Source organism: Rattus rattus, chromosome 2 (assembly GCF_011064425.1).
Source record: "Rattus rattus isolate New Zealand chromosome 2, Rrattus_CSIRO_v1, whole genome shotgun sequence".
In the NCBI taxonomy this organism is placed as follows: domain Eukaryota; kingdom Metazoa; phylum Chordata; class Mammalia; order Rodentia; family Muridae; genus Rattus; species Rattus rattus.
The window spans coordinates 97288575-97309025 of record NC_046155.1 but is presented as its reverse complement, the minus strand read 5'-3'; the positions used below and the strand labels follow the sequence as shown (position 1 = coordinate 97309025).

Genomic DNA, 20451 nt, shown 5'->3' with positions numbered 1-20451 from the left:
GGGCTGGAACTCCTAGGTTCAAGCTGTCCTGCTTCAGCCTCCTGAATCACTCACTGCACTGGGACCACAGATGTCTCGCACTATGCCTGAGTATAGAGGTTTTCATTGACTCTTGGGTGTTGTAAGGTGGATCACAATGCCAGTTTTGTCTGGTGATAAGCCTGGGTGTCTAATGAGACTATCTTAAAAAAATAAGTAAAATAAAGTAACAACTCAGCAGTTTTTTATCCCAGTTCTGTAGAAGGACTTGAGCCTTACTGTGTAGTTGCAGTGAGAGCCGCAGCCAGAGTCATGTGACATCCTTCTGCACTCAACTTCTGAGTGAGTCTCCCCTGGCCTTTGGTTACTCTGGTGGACCAACTTGAGCAATGGGGCTGGCTGGTTGTCTCTCTTACCGAACAGCCTTTCCACCAGGCTAGCTTGAGCTCGCTCACATGGTGTTCTCAGATTTCTTATACAGAGGCCAGTTTAAAGTATCATTTACACAAACTTAATTAACTTTAAACTTTCTTGTATTCCTGGGATACATTTTACTTGCTAACCCCCCCCCCTTAAAACACATTGGGTTGGATTTGCTGCCATCTAACTTAGTATTTTACAGTTCTTTATAAGTGAGGCTTACACATAGTTTCATGGTTTGTGTGCATTCCTGTACAAATCAAAACTGGTGTGATACTGAAAAGTGAATTGAGACACTGTGTACATTTTCCCACGGTCTGAGGTGGATTGTGTAATTTTAGATTTAGGTGGATCTCACCTATTCTCTTTGCCATTTCTCGTTGCTGTAACAAAACACCTGAGGCAAACATTCAGCCCAGTATCCCTTGGTTTTTCAAACTGCACGCCCTCCTTACATGCAAAATATATTTACTCCATTCCAATAGGCTCAAAAGTCTCAGCTTCTTTGAGCATCAGCTGCAGGACTCAAAGCCTGGTCTGATTAGACACAGGCCTGGCTCACTCTGAGGCATATTTCTGAAGTGGAAACTTAAGGGTTCTTTGGAAAGTCAGTTGTGTTGTGTTGGATGGCATTTTGCTGGGGCGAGCACGTGAAGGAGTGTTTTCCTGAAGCAGACACAAGTGAAAGAATGTGTTCTGCTAAAACAAACATGTAAAAGGACATATGATGAGGCCTTTTCCGCTAACAACACATGTACATTGCATAGTTGAGCTGCATTTGTCAGGACTCCACAGAGAGAAACACACCAAAAACCTTCTGGTGGCGTGCTGCGGCTTCTTGCCACAGACTGGGTCTGATTGGCAGAGTGATTCTAGCTGAGACAGATGCTGACATGCTGAGGCAAGAAACATGGTGAGGACCTGTGGAGGACATGTGGTGTTTGGAGGGAGTATAAGTAGGCCCTGTGGATGGTGACGGATGCTGGGCTAGGCTTGCTTATCTTCCCTCACCCAGAGAGGCACAGCAGAGAACTTCTCCCGGCATCCCTCCTGCTGACTTATGCCGAGGCTGAGGCCTGGCTGCCTCTTCCAGGTATTGCTACTGCTGCAAATTCATGTTTGCTATCCTGACTCTACTGAGCTGGACTGCTGGTGTATCCGTGAAGTCTTTGTGAGTGGTTTGAGCTGCTGCCGCTGACCTATGAACTGAACTGCGGATTTCCTAACAATGCAGATGAGAGTTGCTCCGAAGAACCATTTCTCAACAGGTCCCTTTCCCCATGTCCTTTCTTTTCCATTACCTCTGGTGGGTGGTGGGCTAGAAAGGAGGTTAACGCACTTAAGAACCATCATTAAAAATAAGGTTTGAAAAAAAATTAAAGTTACAGATTTCTGTCTAGCACAAGTTGAGCAGTTTTCTGACACGCAGTGGTAGATAATCGTAGGACAGTATATCCTTCCAAAAGGGAGACATGGGAAAAGAAACAGAAGGTCCCAGGCAAGACCATCCACACTGAAGAGCCTGAGTCCTGTGGCCGTAAATGATCTCTTTTACTTCTCGTGTGGCTTCTGTCTAGCAGTTGGCTTCTACCAGCTTCTATGACTTTGCCTGGCTAGGTCATAAAATGGGTCAACTTTATGATTCTAGAGCCTTGGGGGCAGCTCTACCCCATGATTGTCCCCCTGGTGGGGACCGTACAGCTTCATCCCCTAGCTCCATGGCCTTGTTCTGACTGAAGCATTCTTAGAAATGCCTGTAGAGGTCGCTCTCCCCTGACTGACAGTCCTGGGCTGCCTCAGGTCTACACTTATCTCCTTATCAGCTACTTGACCACATCCTTGGTGTTCTCTGCTGAACATGTTTGACTAGGATGAGGGTTTTTCTAGATCTTTATGTTCTAAAATCATTTATTTCCTTTTCTATTTTATAATGCAGCTAAAAACAAAAATCCCACACAAAACCACACAGCCGCTGTAACGCTCCACTTCTTGGGCATGTCTTTCTCCAGGTATTGTAATGCCTCACTTTCCCCTTCCCATGCCGCCCATATGCCCTCTTAGTGCATGGATACAAGTCACCCAGGTTCCTGTATATTTACAACAGGGATGCTGTTTTCTCCAGTAGCTATAGTCTTATTCGTTCACTGCTGTTTGAGCTTTTATCAGAATTATCTTTGTTATTCATTGGCATGGAGTTGTCAGTGGTGTACATAGTCATCCCACCAGCATTCTGGTCCCGAACACATACACACTCACCAGGGAGACCCAGATGCTCCTGACGGCACACCACATGTTCTGAGCATTCACAAAACTAATCCCCTTTTCATGCCAATCTCGGTCTTCTAGCTTGTTCCTACAAATGCTTTCTGTCCTGTTATCACTGTCCAGTTCCAAAGCTGTTTTCTCAGTTTTAGGTAACTGTTATAGCCGCACTGCACTCCTGGTCCCAGTTCCCTTAGTTTCTTCTGTGCTGCTGTAATAGAATATCTAAGACTTAGCAATTTGTAACAAACAAATTCATTTCTCACAGTTCCCAAGACTATGAATTTCAAGGCTTTGTTGTTGCATCAAAATACTCTGGAGTATCTGGAGACATGGCTTAGCAGTTAAGAGTTTTCTATTTAACCAGAGAACCTGCATTCATTTTCTAGGGCCCATATCCTACAGCTCACAATCATTTGTAATTCTGGCTCTGGGGATCCAGTGCCTTTTAATCATCATGGGCACCCCACACAACATGCTCTCTAGCGCTCTCTCTCTCTCTCTCTCTCTCTCTCTCTCTCTCACACACACACACACACACACACACACACACACACACACAGAGAGAGAGAGAGAGAGAGAGAGAGAGAGAGAGAGAGAGAGAGAGAGAGAGAGGCCAAACTCAACCTTTTATAGTGAACCCATTCCTGTGATCAAGTCCTAAGGGTAGAGCCCTTCTGTCCTAAACTCTGCCTAAGGATCCACTCCCAAGGCTATCACAATTCAGTTTCATCTTGCATTTCAAAAGGACAAACTTTTCAGGACCTGTAGACTATCAGGGCCTCTGTCCCCTCCCCTGCTCTGGTTGTCCTTTGTCAGTCCTTGCTGACTATTATCTCTGCAGGTTTTCCAGCCCTTGGTGAGACAATTTGGTAATATATTTGCTAGAGAATCATAACTTTAAACAATTTACTGGCATCAAGTTGTCTATATTCCTTCAGTTTAAAGATCGCGTCCGTATCTGCAGTTAGTTTCTTTTCTCATCTCTAGTTCCAAAGTTCTTTTCCGTGTACTTCCTCAAGTGTGTTTATTGTGCAATGAATACATTTTAAATTAAACTTGCTAAAATACACATGGATGGTATTAGGAACAAATCTGGGAGTGATTTAGCCCGTTCTTATGCCAAGTGTGGTGGTTGTTGCCTAAAATGAGTTATTTGAGTTGTAAATTGGAAATGCGAAGACTTGATTATTGTTCTGTAACCACTGCCCCATTGTGCTTGCTGCTGGTTCTGAGAGGACATCCTAGTCAGACCTGACATTCTTATTAGCATATGCTCTCATGCCCACCCCCCATCTTCTCAGTAGAACTTTCCCACCCACAGTGCTACCAGTTACTTTTCAATGAAAGTATATTAATTTTATATGTAGCACAAGTATTGTGTTTTATTTGATGCCATTACCACGAGACTGTGAGTTTTCAACTATGTGAGTGGTCTAGACAGAGGAATGTCGAAGGCTTTAGGGAAGATTCCTGGTTTGGGAGAATAATACTTAATAAACTCTTCAAGTATTTGAGGGATTCCCGTGTGTCCGACCGAGACTGCTGTAGGTGCTGTAGAGATGCGATGGTTTGGGGGCACACCAAGGCGCAGTGCAGAGCTCTGGTGCCTTCCCAGGTTGTCCCTTCTGACTCTGCTCTTCCGTACTCTGCTTTAGGACTTCACTTCCTTTCTGTTCTGAACATGTAAGATGTTCTACTCTCTTAATGACCTTGAGAAATGATTTCTAATCCCCTTCAAGGCAGTCCCCTTGCATGCAGCATCCAGACCCCTGCATGCCCTTCTTTCAAACGGCAGCTTGAATATTGCTTCTTTTAAGCAAGCCTTTTAAGGAACAAGTTATCTCAGACGATGTATCTGCTTTGAAGGGATAATTAGATTTGTACATATACATAACTCTGGTGTGTGCTTGATGAGAGATGTGGTTATAGCTTTGTCAGCAAGATGAAGAAGTATGAGCTAATGACAGAGAGGACACATTGATAACTGCTTAATGGCTCACTGTCAAACTGGAAGGAAATTTTAATACTGTGGCATAGGGCTCTGGTTTTGATCTAGTGCTGTTCAACATGTCTACTCCTTCCACTGCTTACCAGTGAAGTGTTTGCTGAGCACCTCATGTTGGGAAACGCAGCGTGCTGGGGGGATGTAACAGTGAGCAGGAGCTGCAGTTCTTCGTCCACACGCAGTACGGCGTAAGCACGTGAACAAAGAAGACTTGCTGTGCCGTGCAGTGGTGATAAGGAGCTTGTAGACACGGTGATTATGTGCACAGCATCAGTGTAAAACAAGACCCGAGGACCGCAAAGCTGGAAGATATTCTCAGCGCATCTTAAGTTTCAATAGGAAACGTAATTGGGATGGGAATGGTATGGGCAGAGAGAGGCTTACATGTGTATATCAGCCTTATTTATTTGTTTGTGTATTTTATTTTAAATTGTGTGTGTAAATGTGGAATTCTGTGTGTATTTGTGCACGTGAGTGAAGTGCTCGTGGAAGCCAGAAGAGGGTGTCGGATTTCCCAGAACTAGAGTTGTAGGTGTTGTGAGCCACCCAGCATGAGTGCAGGGAGTCAAATCCCAGGACTCTACAAAAGCAGTATGTGCTTGAAATCACTAAGCCCTCTCTCCAACTCCAACAAAGGCACGCTGACCCTTTAGTCACTAATCAAGTCAATGTTGATAATTAGTGAGGTCTGAGTTGTTAGAAAAGTTGAATTATATCCATCGACATGCGGTATATCCAGAATGAGAAATGGTAGGGACTTCGTTCTGCTTCGCTAACTTTAAAAAATGATCTCAAGGTCGTTTCCCAGACATTTTTCAATGCTCAACACATTGTAAGAAAGCATAATTAAACATGCCAGCAATATATTTCATAGGACCTGAGAAAAACAGAACCAGTAAAAATCAAAACATGCCTTATTGTCTCCTCTGTAGTGTATTGGGCCTGTCCCCACTGAGGGAAGGAAGGAAGGGAGGAAGCAGCATTCTGACACACCTGTGAATAGTGACACTGCAGACGGCTCAGGACCAGCTCTAACAGGATGAGGCTACATGTTGAGGAGCCTGTAGGTCTGTGCTGAACAAAAGCAGTGGACAAATGACCACAGCATGCTGAGGGTCATGGTCCTCGTGACTACAGTCCGTGTCCTGTTCCGTTGCATTGTAGAGCTCACTCTCCTGACTTAGGCTTGTGTGGTTGCTGGCACAGTTCACCTTCTTGTGGTTGTAGGATTCAGCTCCCTAGTTCTTGCTGGTTGTCATCTGGGCCTAGTGTCAACACCAGAGAGGCTGTTCTAGGTCCTTGCCCAGTCCCCTACCCCACAGGTCCTGTCATGCTTTAAGCTCTGTCTTTCAGGAAGAGTTCATCACTTTAAGAGCTTACCTGATGAGGTCAGACCTAGTGAGTATATTAGTGTGGGCTGCCACAAGATTCCAGAGACTGGGTGGCTTTAACAGAAATGTGTTTTCTCATAGATCTGAACAGGAAGTCTGAGATCAGAGTGCCTGCATACTCAATGTGTGGGGAGGGCTTCTTTCCTGGCCTGCAGATGACTGCCTTCTCCAGTATCCTCCCATAGCCTTTTTTCTGTGCTTGAGTAGAGAAGGACACTTCTTCTAGGGCAGTGGTTCGATCTTTAAATGCAGTTCATGTTGTGTGACCCCCAACCATAAAATTATTTTTGTTGCTACTTCATAGCTTTAATTTTATTACTGTTAGGAAGTGTAATGTAAATATCTTTTCCAATGGTCTCAGCAGCCCCTGGGAAAGGGTCATTCAACTCCCTCCTCCTAGGAGGTCGTGACCCATAGGTTGAAAACCACTAGTCTAGGGCCACCAATCCTGTTGTATTAGGATCCTAACCACATGACATGACCCCATTTAACCTTAGCTCCTAAAAGCCTAGGAAGTTAGGACCTTAACACATGGATTTGAGCAGGCAAGATTCAGTTTGTAGTATCTTGGTAATCTTCTTTTTGATTAATTCAAAATCTACAGGGGAGCTGTGTTATGAGTTTGCTATGTCTCCTGACAACTTCACAGTGTCAGAGAACAAATCGGGGAAAGTGTAACGAAGCAAATGAGATGCATCTGTTTCCTGGTGTCACTTCACTGCCTAGCACAGCAAATCTACATGAATGTTTATTTCTTCAACAGAATTATTAAGTCAATAAGTGTACATGATGTTCCAGGTACAATTTTATTTTTTAAATTGTATCTCAGAACTGACTTTAAATTTTTGATTCTCCTGCTTTGGCCTCCTAAGTCCTGGAATGAGAAGCATGTGCCACCATACACGACACATGTCTCTTTTTAAATGGACAGATAGGACCATACCTTTTAGAGCCTGTGAACACTTAGTGCTATACAGAGGCTCTCACTGTTGTCCCTTCTGCTGATTGATACACAAAGACCTGAACATTTCTCGAGCCTCATTCTGGTGCTGTGATTTTGGTTGGCCACTGCTGAAGTGCGTGTTTTGGACATTCTGGCAGCAGTGTTCATTTGGACGGAGGAGGCTGTGAGCTGCCTATGGAGGAGAGTGGGAGCCGAGTAGGCTTGGACAGTGTTCTGTGTGGCAGTCAGCTCTGTAGCCTGATAATTCCCGATTGTTGTGGAAGCTTGATACAAATATATACTGTAACCCTTTACAGGATGTAACCTTTCTAGTTACCAGGAAAAGAACATCCTTTTAAACCGATGGGTAATATTAATATGACTAGAAGTACATGTATAGTGTGTTACAGATGTCACAGTTGTGAAAAAGGGACAGCAAAGAACTGACCATAGCCATTAGAGGCCTGGAGAGCATGAAAGGTTTGTACTTACCAGAGAAGGGAGAAAGTGATTTGGGTCTGGCTGTACTAGGCAACACTGATGCTTGTTTATTCCTTTACTCATCTGTCTGTGTATCACCTACCTATTGCCTGCCTGCCTACCCGGCTAGCTAGCTAGCTAGCCGATTTTTGGAAACAGGGTTTCTCTGTGTAGCTCTCTGGCTTTTCTGGAACTTGGTCTAGAGACCAGACTGGACTCAGAGATTTGAGTACCTCTGCCTCCCATATGCACCACTGCCGCCAGAGCACTGACATTTTAAGTCGTGAGTTTGTAGCTTGTGATATCTCTAGTTGTCTTTAAGAAAATTTAATCCTATCCAGAAAGAGCCCTCCTTGTGCTTGTTCTTGGGTTTGATGGGGAGGTGTCTTAGTTTTCCCTATCTTTTAAGCTGTTAACAAGTTTCATTGCACTTTGAATAAAGTTCTTGCCCCCTCCCCAAATAAAAGAAAAAATTTAATTCCAGTGTCAAAAGCCTCTGTAATTGCAGTCTAGATGAGAACCTTTAGTTTCTCTCTCTGGCCTATGAGAGGAAAAGCCTGAAATCTAGGCAGAGGGGAAGCCTGAGGTCCAGGGTTATGTTTTTCTGTTTGCCATGAAGAGTGCCGACAGGCAGCACAGGGATGCCAGGCTGGATCAGTGGATAAAGCATCGGGGGTATTGGGGCTGTCAGGGCAGATGGGCTACAGTGAGGAACTGAGCAAGTGATGTAGGGGTGCCTTGGGGGATGCAGTTGAGAAAAGCCAGCCTGACATGGAAAGCCAACTGGGGCTGTTAGCTGGGCGAGAGGGTGATTGTGGCTGGGGTTTGAGGTGAACAGATTAGAAGTGATGTTTTAAATCAGTCGCTTACTGCTAAATATGTTGACGCTGCCCAGACTTCCGGTTCCTAGATTCTGAGACAGTGGTCACTGCTTCCCAGAGGCATTATGTCTCTAACTGCTGTGACATCAACTCCTGCAGCTGTCCTGGTCTCTGCATGTCCTCACTTTGGATTTTTTTGTTTTGGCAGGTTTTTTATTTCTTCTTTTCTAATTCCTGCAGTATTGATGTTCCTCTGAAGTCTGTTCTAGGCTCTGCTCTCTCTCATCCTCACAGTCTTACTGGGTGACCTCATTCACTCTGCTCATGTTAGTGATGTTATGAAATGTTGTAATGTTTCATAACATTATTAGCATCTGCGTGCTAATGATTGCCACATTTTCATCCCTGGCCAAGGTCTATCTCCCAGCACCCGTCTCCATACTGAACAAATACCCCACTCTACTACTGATGTGGCATTGCACCTCGGTCTCAAGTAAACCTTCCCAGGTGGCTCTTCTGCTCCCACACAGTGACAGCACCATTGCTTTGGTTTCTGCTGTGATGTGGTAACTGTGTCTGTGCCATCGTCATTCAGATCATAGCACAAGATTCTTTTATTATTCAGAAAATCCCCTCATCCTCTGCCAGACACTCTGACATGGCGTCCAGCTCCTGGCTGAGCTAGTTGTTGGCTATCTTTACCAGGTCTTCAGCTTTTATGTGTGTGTGCACATGCGTGTGTGCATGCATGTGTGCACACAGTCAGGGGATGAGACAGTGAAGACAGGATCCCTCAGCTCCCTGCTCTGGCTGCCTGCTAACAAGCTTCCTCTACTCACATAGACTCATCCTCTGGGAGGGTAAGGCAAAATAAACTCTTTTCTCCTGTAGTTGCCTTTGGTCATGGCGTTTCATCTCAGCAACAGAAAAGTAACTAGTACAACCTTTGACAGGACAGGAACCAGAATATAGAAAGAAGGTAGAAAACTAACATGAAATCAGAACAACTCAGGTAATAAATGGGCTAATGAAACACCTTTTGAGACAGTTCTCAAAAGATGAAATACAATTGACCCATATTTTCAGCTTCATTAGAATGCAAATCAACCACCAAAATGCCATGCTGACTGAGGCAAAAAGACAGTCATCAAGAAAGCTGTTAACAGTGTGTTGGCAAGGATGCCAACAAAAGAGAAACCTACACACTGCTGGCAGAAACGTTCTAGTCCAGCCCTATGGAAGGCACTAAAAACAGGTCCTTCATATGACACAGAAGTGCCACGTAGGAGCATTTCTCCAAAGGTCCACGTCGAGGTATCCCAGAGATCACTGGTGCACAGGTCTGTTTACTGCAGCTCTGTTCACAGCAGCAGCCTGCATACTCAACAATGGAGGGATGCATTAAGAAAATATATGTGTATAATGTAATTGTTTTTGATCCTAAAGAAGAAAATGGAATCAATTGGAGAGAATCATATTAAGCCTGTTTAAGACAGTGCCATAAAGATGAAATATTATATGCTTTCTGTCATTGTGATTTTTAGATTTTACATAGAAACATAAAAAGCATGTTAATATATATGATCTGAAAGTAGATGAGCTGTTTGGGGATCAGGGTGAGTAATGGCAGGGAGGAGCAGAACAGGGACAGTAGGAAACTGTGGTACTCAGTGTCTTAGTTTGAGTTATTATTGCTTTGCTGACACAGTGGAAATCGTTTATTTGGCTTACACTTCTACATCATGGTCCACTATTGGAGGAAGTCAGGGCAGTAGTTTGATGGCAGGAACTGATGCAGAGGCCATGAGGGGTGCTCCTTACTGGCTTATTCCTCATGGCTTTCTTAGCCTGCTTTCTTATAGCATCCAGGACACCAGCCCAGGAATGGCACCACCCACAAAGGGCCAGGCCCTCCCCCATGAATCACTAAGAAAATGCTCTACAGCTGTATCTTATGGAGGCACTTTCCCAATTGAAGTTCCTTCCTTTTGGATGACTCTAGCTTGTGTCAAGTTGACAGCACACTCAGACATACAGGCACACATCTGTAATCAGAGCACATGTAATCCCAGGTAGAATCATGAGTCTCAAGCCAGCCTGCACTATGCATGTACATGCAAACGTTTTGCATCTTGAATATATTTTCCTATATGTTACTTTAGAACCTTTATAGTTTTCATTTTTACATTCAAGTTTCTGAGCAATGACATTCATTTTTTAGCGTGGAATGAGAGAGACATATAAGGCATTTTTTTTCTCCATAGATTAAGTTATTTCAGGGCCATTTATTGACAAGGACTTTCTTTTCTTGTTAAAGCAGATGGGTTATATAGTAGAAGTTCTGTTTCTGTAATCTGAATTGAACTTCACTGATGTAACTGTACAGGATCACGTGACTAACAGTTTTGTGGAGGTGCTGTGGTCTGGTGGTATAATACCTCCCCTGCACTCCTTAACCCTGTCCTGGCTGCTCTGGCTTGCATTTCTGTATCATTTCCTTCAGTAAGGGCCACAGTAGTTTTGATTGTGATTGCTTGGCTGCTGTAGATCAGTGAAGCAGAGAATCACTGACACTGTGACTCCTCAGTCCATGCGTCTCCACCTGTTGCCTGCTCTACTGTCCAAGCAACACCTTATGGGTTCTGAGTTAAAACCTTCGACGTCCTTCATTAGACTTATTCTTAGTTATTTGTTTATATGTGTGTGTGTGTGTATTATATACTAGGTATATACTATTACACACACACACACACACACACACACACACACACACACACACACACATAAACAGTAACCAGTCTATCAAATTTATTCTGGTTGCTGGGAATTGAACTCAGGACCTCTGGAAGAGCGGTCAGTGCTCTTAACCGCTGAGCCATCTCTCCAGCCCCAAATTTATTCTGGAATCATAAATTTGGCCAAATTTATTTCTAGTAGACTTGAATTATAGATCCTTTTGATTTTTGTATATTCACAACCATAGTCTTTGCAAATGTATACTCTTGCATCTTCTCTTTTTGATAAATGTCTGTTAACTGGACAAAGGAGTTTCATTGTGTCTGTCCATACATGTATACCCATACTTTGACCAGACCAATCCCTTGATACTTTTGTCTCTTGTTTTCCTTCCCTTCCCACATCTACAGTGCTGCTTCTTTTTATGCCCTCTTTCAGTTGCCTTGATTGCTTTAAACATCAAGTGCTGTGTTGAATAAAGCACTGACTGTGGGTGTCTTGCCCTCTTCCTGGCCTTCAACATAATGTGGCTGCAGATTATTAATATATTGGTCAGAAGATTTTTGTGATAGCCTTGTTGTGTTTTGGTTTCAGTGTTACTCTTGTGTTGTTAGCCAAATTGTCTCTGAAAGATGACTACACTTAGTATTTTACCAGCAAAGCCTGAGCCAGTCTCTATGTAAGCAGACAATATTCTGATGTTTTTAGTGCAAGGAGTTGAAACGGGGGTCAAAGGTGCTAGTCAAGTGTCACCACTGAGCCAGACCCCCCACCTGAGAAGGTTCTAACTACAAGTCTAATTTAACAGGCAGTAATTGTTCATATTTTCTATTTCTTTTGATATGGAAACTAGTGGCTTGAGGGCAGTTTGACTGTTTCATCTAAATTAAACCTGTTGACATGAAGTTGCTTGTGATTGTTTCTTAATTCCCGCAGGTCCTCCAGGCTCTCCAGTTGCTGTGTCACAGAGCTGTCCGGGAACTAAACTTCCTTAGCTCACAGTCCTGCAGTCCATATAGGAAGCCCAGGTTCTGATGCCCATGGTGATGGCAGAGGTGCAGGATCTAAGAGCAGAAGGATCAGGGCTTCAATCAGGAGCAGAGGCAGCATGTGTTGGGCCAGACTGGTCCCGTTTATATAATCTGCCAGTCCTGAGAATGGAAAGGATCCCATGAGAGCGCATCCCCACTGACATCTTGGAGAAGTCACTTTTAAAGCTCCCGTCACCCCTCACTACCACCACCCTGGGAACTGTGCTTTCTATCAGGTTATCCTTTAGGGGGCATGGTTAAATCACGATCAGACCAGAGCAGCTGGTAATTTGTTTTCATGCATTAGGTTTTATCTCTCTTCTAACTGACCTTTGACCCCCACCGTCTTTTGCTGTCTCTGTTTCCTTCAGGGTAACACCTGGTTTTGCTCAGATGGTTGCCGACCACGTCAGCCTTCTTGTTCACCACATCACTCTACCTTCATTGCACAAACTAGAGTCTCCTGTGGCATTTCTTTGCATACGTGTTCCATGCATTGACCATGCCTGCCCTTCTGTCTAGCCTCTGCTGCCTAGTCTAACCTCTTTGTTCCCTCTCCTAGCCCTCACCATAGTCCCTGATAGGCTCTGCATACAGCTTTTAAAAGTACAAATATAATGAAATCTTTTCCAGTGTAAAAGTTGAATGGCTTCCTGATATCTTCAGAAGAGAAGCCTGTGCTCTTTCCATCGTGTGCAGCCTTTCCCAGCCTGTGCCCATTTGTCCCTATTAGTCTCTGTAGCCCTGCTTCTTCTCTACTTTGTCCCTCCCCACAAGTGATAGGAAGTGTGCAGCCATCCTGGGAGTTCTAATTTGTCCTTGCTCCTCTGAGATGCATGCGTAACAGTTCACATGCCACATAATCAACACTAAGCAGACAAAAACATCTCAAGTGCCATTGTCTGAGATTATAGGTACTATCTGTTAGTTGTCAGTATTTGCAAGTATTTACTTAATATACAACTTTTCAATTGTTATATATCTATCTGGCTTCCAAGAATTTTCATTAAATCCAGTTTCTGCTTGTCTCTCTCAGATAACGTTGTGTGACAAGGCGCATCTGTCCTCTGTCACCAGGGTGACTGAGGTAGCTGCTTGAACTCTTAGCATGCAGTGTGCTGAGTCGACCTCAGCTGGGAGCACTGGCACTGACCTGTCACCCAGGTGACTGGATGGTAGCATCTCTTTATAGATGCTTTCCATAGAACTCAACAAGTGTCCCTCCTCCTCAGGCAGCCGTTCTGTGTGAAGGCAAAGCAGTTGTTTCTCTGCCTGTCAGGCCTTTCCCTCCTGACCCCCAGGAGGATCAAGATGTACCATGTTATTTTGAAAAGCCTAAATACTTGAAACTTTTATTCTCCATTTGGATTTGAAAGAGGAACGTTATGAGCCCGTCTTGATGTGGCAGGGGCTCTGAGAGTCTATTTGGATAACACTGAAGATTGGAGGAAATGTGACTCTGTCTGTGTGTTTTAAGCCCCCAAGGTAAGATCAGAAAGCGTCTGGGGCAGAGAGAGCCAAATAGTTGAAGTCATACATTAATTATGGTCATGAATCATTTTTATTTTTAAAGTCTTTACCATTTGACAAGGTTGTTTGCATAGTACAGTGGAGCTCTGAGCAGCTCCCTCCCTGTAAAAGTAAAGCTATTTGTTGACTTGTCCCTGGATTGATAATACTTATTGTTTTTAGTGAAAATTGCTTATTTCCCTTGCCCAAAGGGGAGTGGTCTTTATGTACTTTTTCTTGATAAAATATTTTGATCTTATAAATGTAGGAAACAGAGTCTTTGAGTTAATCTCCCACTCTATCAGTCAAAATGTCCACTCTTAGGAATGTGCTTACATATCTGTGAATGCTGGACAATCAGGGAATAGATTGAGAACCTCCTTTGTACTACCCTCTGCTGAGCATCTAGAGTGTGCATGAGTGTTCTTGCCCCTCAGAAAGACGTAAGAAAAAGGACAAGCAAAGAGCCATTTGCTGTGATGTGGTCCTTAGTGCTGCGGTCCTTAGTGCTGCGTGTCACCATTTTGTGTGTGATCTGGTGTATATTATTTTGTGTGTGATCTGGTGTATAGTTTGTGTGTGATCTGGTGTATATTATTTTGTGTGTGATCTGGTGTATAGTTTGTGTGTGATCTGGTGTATATTATTTTGTGTGTGATCTGGTGTATATTATTTTGTGTGTGATCTGGTGTATATTATTTTGTGTGTGATCTGGTGTATATTATTTTGTGTGTGATCTGGTGTACATTTCCAGAGGGGGAGCAAATGCTTTCAGCTGCCTGGCGCAGCCAGGGAAGGCCAGGGAACAGGAGTTATGGCTGAGCTGCCTCTTAGTGGGCCTTCAAGAAACAGAGAAAATGTGTGGGCAGATACATGGATTATACAGAGGCACAGAAATAAGAAATGCCAGTGGGTCAGTACAGGGGGGAGACCCGCCTGGGCATGGAGTGGGGACTGTATGGGGAAGACCTTTTCTTGCACTCATTCAGGTTTCTGTAGAGATATGTTTGTAAGACTCTGTTATCAGTGTCTTGTACAACAGGATGCTGAGTCCTGAGGGAGCTGCTGATCTTCAGTAATTGTCAAGGGCTTCCCAACAGCCTAGAAGGGTCCTACTTAGGTCTCTGCTTCCAGAGATACTGATGCTAGAAATCCATTATACAATGACACCCCAACCCCCATGAAGTCATTTAGGCTAAGACTGATAGCTACTTTTAATGGAATAAAATTTTCATACAGTATATCATAATGCAGTTTGATGTGGTCCTCAGTCAAGACTTAAGGTTCCCATTACCTCAGATCTTCCTCAGTTCCCCAGAATCTGTCACTTGCTCAGAAGCAACTCACTATTCTTTGTCACCAATGATAGCTTAGACCTACTGTTGGGTTTTAGATCTGGAGCAATGTACAGCACTGGTTCTCCTTCTGCTTCTGTCTTTCCTTCACTGGGCTTGTTTGGGGATTTACTCATGTTCTGTGTTACTCTCCTTTTTATTGCCAGGTAGACTATAGGTCTTAATTTGGTTCTTAGTTTCATATTTGATGTACACTTGGATTGTTTCTGTGACCTTTTTGAGATGGAGTCTCACTACTGTGTCCCCACTAGCCTCCAAATTCTAGGCTTAAGTGAGCTTGCCTCAGCTTTCCAACTATCTGGATGTATAAGAGTACCTGGTTATTGATCTATTTTCATCTTTAAGTTAATAACATACTTCCTTAATCATGCACCTTTAGACAAACCTTGGGATCTGACAGATTTTTTTTTTTTTCTTTTCTTTTTTTCGGAGCTGGGGACCGAACTCAGGGCCTTGTGCTTGCTAGGCAAGCGCTCTACCACTGAGCTAAATCCCCAACCCCGGAATCTGACAGATTTTAAGATTAGTTTGTTACTTCTAGATCTTTTACCATTTATATAAATTATAGGAATTTATATAAAGCAAACCTCATGAATCCCATGTCTCTGTCTCCCAGTAATGAGATTACAAGCTCCTGCTGACATCTCCAGCTTTTACATGGTTGCCAGGGGTTGAACTCAGGTCCTCATGCTTGAGCTGTAGGCTGCTTTCTGACTAAGCCGTCTTCTCAGCCCCTCAACTAGATCATTTTCTAAAGTGCTTCCAAACCCCTAGAGTCCTTTACCCTAACTATGTCGTAGCAGAAGTAGGCATTTCAGAGTACTGTTATTTTAGGACTTGTAATTCCTGTTACTTCATTATATGTTTGACTCCAGAAATAATTGGTTTGTTCAGGATTGATTCTATTTATCCTAGGAGATTTATAATTCATGTCTGTGGCTCTCTGTTTAGACTGTGTAATTAACTCACTTACATTTTTCTACAACTTGTATTTCTAGGCTTCATAGAGCCCAGTGTGCAATTAAACAGACTCAGGTAACTGTTCAGAGAATTGGAAAGGAAATTGAAGAAAAACTAAGACTCACATCGACAAGCAATGAGCTGGTAGGTTTTTGTATAAGTACCTGTTCAAACTCTTGTTTTCTTCAAGTGATTATCATACTATTCTTGGGAAAAAAATCTCTAGATGGTAATAATAACGATGCTAGTAATGTTGCATTCAGTTGGCTGCTGGTGTATTTTAAATGTTAGAAATCAAAGTTCCCATCTGCTAATAATGTAAGGTAAATCTGTCACATTCCTTTAGATGAAACTTGAGATATAATTACTTGGCAGATGATAGCAGACTATTTTATTAACATCTTATACATGTGAACTCCAAGAGTGAAAGGTGCAGGGAGTGACAGTAGCTGCCAGGAAAGAGAAGGGGGAGAGAAGGTCAGGGGGACTAATGTACTTGAAGAAAGCATTTGGATTGGTATTGATGGCTTGGCTGCTAAGACCCCTGCACCAAGCCTGTGGTGGAAGGAAAGAGCTCTTCCACTCCCATAAGCTGTCCTCTGACTTCTGTAACACACGCACATACAAATACTAAATCAATAAATGAATACCATTTCACTGGTGTATACACACAGGCCTGGGTTTAATGAAGGTAGTTTCTTACAACTTAATTTATACTTTGGCTATTCTCACCCAGGACGAGTCCACTTTTAAAAGACGGATTTTAAAATTAATAGGATCAGTTGTAAGAGTTTGATTTGTGAAGTGTTTACCTTTAGAGATATGGGGATTGGGTGAGGCATTCCAAAGAAATCATGACCTCAGTCTGGATGGACAGATCTCATATCTTCATAGAATATGATGCTTTTTTTTTCTTTTTTCCCAGAGCTGAGGATCGAACCCAGGGCCTTGCACTTGCTAAGCAAGCGCTCTACCACTGAGCTAAATCCCCAACCCCAGAGTCTGATGCTTTCTTATGCTCTTCCTCAAGGGGGAAAGAATGGCAGCTTTGAAATGACCGTTCTGTCTCTGGAAGCCAAACATGCACACTAAATCACACTTTGCTTCAAATGAAAAATACTTAAAATTCACAGCTTGCCATGAAGTCCCAGGAGTTGTTTGCTCCCTGGGACCGTTATCTCCCAGATGCAGCTCTTTCTACCGTTGCTTGCACATGCTCATCTAAAGGCACCTCGGACACTGAAGGGTTGTCTACAGTCACATGCCCCTGGAACTGTGGGAGATGCGTGCGTGTGTGTGTGTGCGTGTCTGGGGAGAACTTGCTGGGTTTTATTTTTCTTCCTTCCCTCTCCCAGGGAAGTGACTTGCATCATTAAGTGACTGCATGTGCTTTGTCTCAGTGTGGAACCATGTATGCTTAATCCTGTTTTCTAAAGTATGAGTGGTGACACACAGGGTAAGGGACAGAATGTGTGAGGTCAGGTTCAAAGGTTCACTGTGTTTTTGTGCTGCCTAGTTAACACAGAAGGAAGTCAAGGGAGTTTTGAACTGGAAGTGAACCTAGAAATCTTATAGTTCCATAATAACCCCTGAAAACCACACCCCTGGTACACTCAGTACCTATCCTGCATGTTTTTTCTCCGCACGGTATTTATTACCATCTAATGCGATATCTATTAAATATATTTGTACCTCTCTAAACTCTGTGAGAACTGGGATCCCAACCCCCTACCTCGCTCTCCCGCTTCCTTCCGTCTCTTCCTCTTGCCTCTCCCTCCCTCCCTCCCTCCTTCCCAACCTTCCATCTCATTTGATTCCCAGCATCTAACAAATGTTTGACTCATAGGAAATGTAAAGTATATATTAAGTATTTATTGAATTTAAGAATGAGTCTATGGGACTGGAGAGCTGGCTCGGCAATTGAAAAGCTTGCTGCTCTTCCAGAGGACCGAGGCTCAGTTCCCAGCACTTATGTGGAGCCACTCACAGCTGCCTATAACCCAAGCTCCAGGGGACTGATGGCCTCATGGCCATCTGAACACACGGGGAATACATACACATATAGACACACAAATGTGCACATAAATAAAAGTTAAAAGCAAAAGAGGATGAATCCAATGTAATAGCTCGTTAGAATAAGACAGGAAGCCATAGTTTACTTTGTAGCATATTAGAAATAGCTACCTCCCTTTGAACATTGGTTCAATGTACAGTGAAAAAAAAATGGTATATTTGATGCTGAAATCAACCAGTTACCTGCCTCGACCCTCTTCTTAATGAGCCTTAAGTATTTCCTGTTCAGAGATACCGAGTTTATAGCTGAAGCCTCAGCGTCCTCTCATGTAACATCCATGCCCAACATGAACTGTGGCACCTAACTGTATTTCCTAGGAAATGTCTGGTATAGTGTGCTCACTTGTAATCCAGCACTCAAGAACCTGAGTCAGGATAATTGTCATGTCTGAGGCCAGCCTAGGCTACTTAGCAAGTTCAAGGCTAGCCTGGGATACATAGCAAACCCTTTCTAAATTAAGTGAACATATAATAAATAGTCTTTCGGGTTGACTTTTGTGACATTTTCCGTCTTCTGGTGTTCCCTCCTCTGTGGTGCTCTGCGGTCCAGTTCACCTTGCGTTTGCCCTTCCCTAGCTTGCCTTCGGCCCCCTCTCACCAGGCCCGGCTCCTTAGGTTGTCTGACGGTCTTTAGAAACAAGATCTGGTCACTGTGTGTGCTTGGGCCTTGGGGGTGCTCACTGCTTTTAAAGCCCCCTCAGTGCACATGGCTATCTCTGCATGAATGTATACCTATCTATATTAAAATAAACATGAGTTCATACTAATGTTTTCCATTCTAGTGCCACAGTGTTTATTCTGGTTTTCTCATTCATTTTGTTTATTTGCAGTATCTTTTTCTGATAGTGAGAAACCTGGCTCTCATTAAGTATAATGTATTTATCCGTTAAGTCCTGGCATATGTGTAAAGTGGTTCCGATTTCTTTTTCCATTTGTTTTGTTATTATAATTATTAGTGTATATTAAATCTCTGTATTAATGGACTTCACTGTGACATTTCTACATATACACATATCATGCTCTCATCCACTCTCCCCCACACTTCCTCAGCCCCTCCCCAGCTGCCTTGCCTGAGTACTCTTTCTACTAATTTTGGGTCATCTGGTAGGTTATTTTTAATTTTAGCTTTTACTTATGAGAGAAAATAAACAATAATCCTTTCCTATTTTTAATTAGAATTTTTTTCAATCTTATTTGAAGTATTTTTTAAATGAGTATGTGTAAATGTGAGTCTGCATTCTGCATGTGTGCCTGTTGCCTATGGAGGACAGAAGAGGGCATCAGATCCCTGGAACTGGAGCTACATAAAATTGTGAACCATCATGTGTTAAGACTCTACCTTGGCTCTTCTGGAAGAGCAACCAGTACTTTTAACTGTCTTTTCAGTCCTTATTAATAGTATAAATATATTGTAAATAAATATATACAATATATTATTAATTATGTAAGTATGTATATTATATAATATGGTTATATATGAAATAAAGATACATATATATGTATATCTTTATTTCTATATACAGGTTCCTTTCCTTACATCTACATGATAAATATGTTGTTTGAGTCTGTGTCTTGGATTTTTTTAACTCATTGTTTTAAAGATTATTTTTGTTTCATATATATATATACATATATATATACATATATATGCTGTTTTGTCTACATGCATACATATGCATGTGTGGCGGTATGCATACATACACATGTGTTGCCATTGGAGGGCAGAAGAGGGCTTTGGATACCCTGGGACTAAAGTTACAGGTAGTTGTGAGCCATCTGATAGGGGTGCTGGGAACATAATCCAGGTCCTCTGCTAGAGCAGGATATACTCTTAATCATTGAATCATCTCTCTAGCCTGCTTTTTGTTGTTCTTCTTCGTAATGTTATTTAAAGAGCAAAAAACTTAAAGTTCAGTGAAATCTAATGTATTCGTATATATGTGTGTGCATATGTGTGCTTGCATGCATAGCTGTGCATGTGTGTGTGTGGATGCACAGTGTGTGGGAAACAGAAGAAGCCCCATAGGTGTTCTACAGGAGCCTCCACCTTGCTTTGGGTTTGTTTTTTCTGGCAGGGTTTCACTACGTAGCCCTGGCTAGCTGCAAGCTTTCTATGTAGACCAGGCTGTCCTCAAACTCACGAGATGCACCTTTCTATGCCTCCTGAGTGCTGGGATTGAAGGCAGGGTCTGTCACTAGCCTCCAGCTCACCAATCAAGCTCGGCTGGCCAGCCTGTCTCCACCTCCTCAATCCATCAGCTACAAATGTGTGCCATGGTTACCACACCCAGCTTTAGCTCTGGTTTTTACATGAGTTTTGGGGAATTGAACTCAGGTCCTCATGGTAAGCAGTTCACTAACTGAGCCATCTCCCCTGTCCTCTGATGGTTTGTTTCATTGTTGTTTTTCCCTTTGCTTCAAGTCTTTCTCTTAGTTTTTTTTTTTTTTTCTTTTTTTTTTTTTCGAGCTGGGGCTGAACCAGG

General features: G+C 42.9%; 1 protein-coding gene across 1 annotated transcript in view; it reads left to right on the top strand.

Moving 5' to 3' along the window:
• Positions 1-20451, top strand: part of Uvrag (UV radiation resistance associated) — a 257601-nt gene that overhangs the window by 108589 nt on the left and 128561 nt on the right. The window contains exon 7 of the mRNA XM_032893006.1: positions 15934-16039. Coding sequence (XP_032748897.1) covers positions 15934-16039 — 106 coding nt within the window. The remainder of the gene's footprint in view (positions 1-15933; positions 16040-20451) is intronic.